General features: G+C 36.6%; 1 protein-coding gene across 1 annotated transcript; it reads right to left on the bottom strand.

The window, feature by feature from the left end:
• Nucleotides 1-3,982: 3,982 nt before the first annotated feature.
• On the bottom strand, nucleotides 3,983-4,330 carry LOC148299077 (large ribosomal subunit protein eL24-like; the record flags this gene model as incomplete). The annotated part of the gene is made up of 1 exon (XM_088276396.1): nucleotides 3,983-4,330. A coding segment is annotated over one exon (348 nt), but the record flags the coding sequence as incomplete, so codon positions are not given.
• Nucleotides 4,331-5,263: the final 933 nt, after the last annotated feature.

Consider the following 5,263-nt stretch of genomic DNA (forward strand, 5'->3'; position numbering starts at 1 on the left):
TTCTCTAATTATTGCATCCCAACCCCAACCCCAACCCCAACCCCAACCCCAACCCCAACCCCAACCCCAACCCCAATTGCTTGGAATTTTTAGAAGGTTTATAGAATAAAAAAATATACCAAATTAAAAATAATAAAATAATATATGATAAATATATAATAATTATAATAAATTATAAAATAATTGAATTAAAGCATGAAATTAAAATAGTAAGAAATATGAGTAAATATGCTATTATGCTATTATTAAATATATTTTGATATTATTTGCATTATTAAAAGTCAGTTTTGATTATTTATTATTATTATTTGGATTGTGGTAAATGCAAGCTGAGAAGAAACTTCCCCCCAAGCCTGAAGGGCAGAAAAAGAAAGAGGAGAGAGATCAGAAAACTGCGAATACTCTTAAATAACAAAGAGAAAAAAGAAAAGCTGACAATAAAGTCAAGAGAGCAGCCCTCCTCAAGAGAGTTCAACAGTATGAAGCTGACTACTCTGCATCTCAAAAGGCAGAAGTAGAGGCCAGAAGAAGTGCTAAAGCCAATGGTCAAATTCATGTGCCAGCTGCTGCAAAGGTTGCATTCGTCATTAGAATTCGAGGTGTCAACAAGCTTCATCCCCGCATCATTCGAATTTTGAGACTCCTCAGATTGAGACAATTGCACAACGGCACCTTCGTTAGAATCAATAAAGCCTCTGAACATCTCATCAGAAGAGTCGAGCCCTATGTGACTTTCGGGTAACTTGAAATTAATTTAGATATCCATCTCGAGAAACAATCAAGAAGCTTATCTATAAGAGAGGTTTCGGCAAGATTAACAAGCAGAGAATTCCCCTCACCTCCAACAAATTGGTCGAAGACACACTCGGCAAACATGGAATCGCTTCCCTTGAAGATTTGATCAACGAAATCTACACTGTGGGTCCACACTTCAAAGAAGCCAACAACTTCCTTTGGCCATTCAAACTCCGAGGCCCCAGAGGAGGATTCGCCCAAAAGAGACATCCATTCCAAAGAAGAGGAGATTGGGGAAATCGAGAACATTTCATAAACAACCTCGTTAAAACAATGATCTGAGCAAAGCCTATTTAAATATTATGTTGTACTTTAAGGATAAATTAATAAATAAATGCCTCAAAATAGATGAATTTAAATTTTCAATTCTGTTTACTGACCTGAAATATCCCAAAATGATACAAAAAATTGGTAAAGCACGATGATTGGGAATTGCAAATCTTTTTTTTTAAAGATTAAAAATTAATATTTTATATCAATCAAGTAAAAATTTTTAAAGTGTATGCACAATACAGTTAAAAAGTTCTAAATTATGCTGATTATTCTATCAGTGTCCCCCCAATACATATATATTATCAGGTATTTCTATTTCTTCTTCTTGACTGATTAAGTGTGTAGATTTGCTTTCTTAGTCAAAGATCCCTAAAAGCTTGTAAACTGTAAATAGGGATACAACAGCGAAGATTAGCTATAAATATAAGAGAGCCCGAGCTCCAAATAACCCCATCATGTACCCAATGGGCATTGCCATTAAGCCTTCTCCTAGTGCGGCACACAGCATAAAGTTTGCTGTGTTTTTTCTTGAGAGTTTATAGCCGAATTCGATGGGAAATACCATATAAAGTGCAAACAGAGAGCTCAAAAACATTCCATTGAGGAATGCGCTTCCATAAGTTGCGAACCATTGGTGGCCTGTTATAGCTGCGCCAAGACTCAAAATACAGCCCATAATCATGCCTTTTAACAAAACTTTCATTCGCAGAGACACCTTTGATGTGACAGCCAGTAAAATAAGCCGAAATACTGTGTTGGTCGTCCAAAATACCGATGAAGCAAAAGCGGCTTGCTTCAGATTTCCTACATTCTACATGACTGCGTAAGTAGAAATCCAGCTTCCAAACCCAACCTCCTGGCCAATGTATAGAAAGTAAAGAAGACAAATCAAAATTTAAATTTGTCTCGAAATAGGTTTTGCGATTTCTGTCACTACGATAGATCTGCGGTTTTCAGGGCTGGGAAGAACCCAGAAGATTGAAGAAAATAGTACCAGAATAATTCCTAAATAGAAATAGCAATTTGCTCCTGAAAATACTGTAAAACTCGGTCCGAGGAACCCCCCAACTCCAAACATCAGATGAATCAGTTGAATCCAATAATCTTCATCATTGTCCCGGAAAAGCTTCATGACACAGACATTACAGATAATTGATATCATACAGCAAAAGGAGGCTGAAATCGCTAAAGTTATACTAAGATTCCAGAAAGTGATTGAGAATGTAGAAAGTGCAGAAAATATTCCTCCAAATACGCATGAAATGGCCAATATCTTATGCAAGTTCATTCTCTCCATCAAATATTTGACTAATATGCCTCCGACTACATACCCGCAGGCCCTTCCGATGAAGACAAATGAGTAATATGTTTCAGGCTACCCAGTTTGAAGCGAAAAATAGGGAATTATTGGCCCCATTGAAGTAATCAGACTACCATAGAGTATCATCGCGATGCAGTAGCACATAAAGTATAGCATTTTTGATTCCATTGTCACTTCCTTAACTTTTAAAAATAGCAAATATATATTTTGCGAATATTATTAACAACAATGGCAGACAGTACATTCGTTATTAGCAATTGTTAATATTTTTGCCCTTGGGTTATTTTTTTAATTCATGAGGCAGATAGCATAAAATTATATATTTGTTAACTTTAATTCGTTAATTATTAATCGGTTGCCATAATGCCAAACTTTCTCGAATGAAAAATGGAATATTATATTATCGAACATAAAACTAAGGAATAATGCAAAAGCATCAGTAATGGCTATAAAATAGGCAATATGAACATCATCTAACCTCCTTGATAAAGATTCGTGAAAAAACGAACCCCAAAGGATTGCTTAATCGGAATTCGCGGCAGAAGAAGGTGCAAAGTGCCACCATGTTCCGCAAAAAGTTCGTTGAAAACATCAAAACCAATACCACAGATGTCAAATAGATTTCTGAGCTAGAAAAGACTAAAGCAGATCAGAATGGGCCATAAATGGGCAATAATGAATTCGATGGACATAGCACATGCCTTACATTCAAAAAATCGTCATTCAATTTAACACTTAAACAGAAATAATTACTAGTAAATAACTTCCTGCTAGGAAAGCGCATCATCGAAACTCCTTCAGTCATCAATTTGAAGAAACACGAATAAGACTATGAACAACATAAGAAGATATTGAACCAGCGTAAAAAACGTGTCAGACAGTATCATCGGAACATAAATTTTCGATAGGGAAGTAAATTTATTATCATATTTTAGAGTTAAAAGAATACGCTGAAAGCAACTTTAGAATGAGCAGCATGGTCAAGTTCTCTTCCTCGAAAAAGCATCAATAGTATAGGTATGTGATCGGAATGAAGATCAACGGGCTCAAAGAGCTCAAACATGTAAACCACAATAATAGCTACACTCCGATCAATGATTTTAGACTCAGAATGAGGCTGAGGCAGGATTTAAAAGATATGAAAGGCCAAAATTCCTAAATTATCAACATCATGTCCATCGAAGGGTTTTGGTTTAATTTCGGACTCAATTATAAATCATTCAAGAAAGGAAGGACCATCTCTGTGAATAAATAAAATAGCTAGTCAAATCGAATTTGCGAGAAGTCTAATTTCTCTGAAACTTAAAAAAAAATGCTATCTTTTGATATCATCGAAGTCAAGGGACTCAACAGCATTTTATTCGGCACCTTTGCAATTGACATTACGACTCTCATTCTCGAAAAGTAATACGCTTACGTTGAATAGTAGTTTACATAAAGCATATCTAAAGCTGGAAGGATATCATATTAAATAAATGGCAATATTAGATTAAGCCGTCGAAACCAGACACCCAATCGCGAAGAATGATATTTATTTGGCTGAAGTGCACTAACAAACATGAACTAACTTAATAGTTTAAATAAAGAAATTCATCATTTCTTCTTTGTCTTTTTCTGGGCTTTCTGCGCGGCTTTGTCTTGGGCTTTTTGGACAACTTGCTTGTCTTTATTGACAGTCTTTTTATCTCCTTGTCTTTTGGCGATTTGGACTTTGCGCCTGTCTTTAATTTCTCTGATGGCCTCCTCAGCTAAAGCTTTCTTGTCTTCGGGCTTGGCTTGCTTGAGCTTTTTGATAGCTTCGAGAGTCACACCTTCAATGGCTCTTTCTTGCTTGAAAACTCTTCTCTTTTTAAGTTTTCCTTGATCATTAATCTTGATCTTTTTGTGGAGTCTCCTCCATGCGGTCGTCCATCTTAATCTTTGAGCCTTGAGCTTTCTGCACTAGAATTAAATTTTACCTCAAGCCGAATCTTAGGGTTCTTCTAGAAAGATAGAGGAATGGTCTTCCATCTTTTGCGACGAAGCGGATACCTTTTCCAGGGTATATCTTCCATTCACTGAAAGAGCAGAGCTCTGTTTTGACAACCATTGATTATTATTATTAATTATTTATAAATCTAATATTGTGCTCAACTTCTAATAAATAATTCCTATTAAGTTATTTTAAATAAGGATGCGATCAAACAATTTCGAGGAATAACTTGGGGTTGAGAATTTCAAGATCTGGCTTTGCGATGTCGATTGGGCCTGCAGGCTGAGATACTTGTCTCTTTGTGGAAATTCTTTCTCCTTTTTTCTTGGCGGCAGCCTTCAGTTGATCGTTCTTTTGGATTCTCGTTATGAACTCTTTTCTGCAGGTTGACAGTCTCAAGTGCTCGACTCGGATGTGCAATCTTTTAGGAATAATTCTTTGCCTAATTTGCTTATTGACAATGACACCAATAGATCGGGGATTCACATTGAAAACTGTTCCTGTCCTGCCATGGTAATACTTGTAGGGCATTCCCTTGTGGATAGATCCATCGACAACAACATCGACAATATCGCCAATTTTGTAGGTTGTAAGGGTTCTTGAGATATGAATGCATCCTGCCTGCTTGAATCCCTTTTGGAACTTATGTCTAGTTCTGCGTCTTTGTCCGTATGAGTGAGTCATTGGGCGTCACTAATTTATTATATTAACTTAAATAATATTCTGAATATTTCATTTCATTTAGCTACCATTTTAAAATCAATAAACATTAATAGTGTCGCATATCGTAATAAATCTGGGGTTGGGGTTGGGGTTGGGTTGGGGTTGGGGTTGGGGTTGGGGTTGGGGTTGGGGTTGGGGTTGGGTTGGGGTTGGGGTTGGGGTTGGGGTTGGGGTTGGGA

The sequence above is a fragment of the Brachycentrus maculatus genome, unplaced genomic scaffold (genome assembly GCF_059751285.1).
Source record: "Brachycentrus maculatus isolate JH-2025_06_01 unplaced genomic scaffold, ASM5975128v1 h1tg001369l, whole genome shotgun sequence".
Classification (NCBI taxonomy): domain Eukaryota; kingdom Metazoa; phylum Arthropoda; class Insecta; order Trichoptera; family Brachycentridae; genus Brachycentrus; species Brachycentrus maculatus.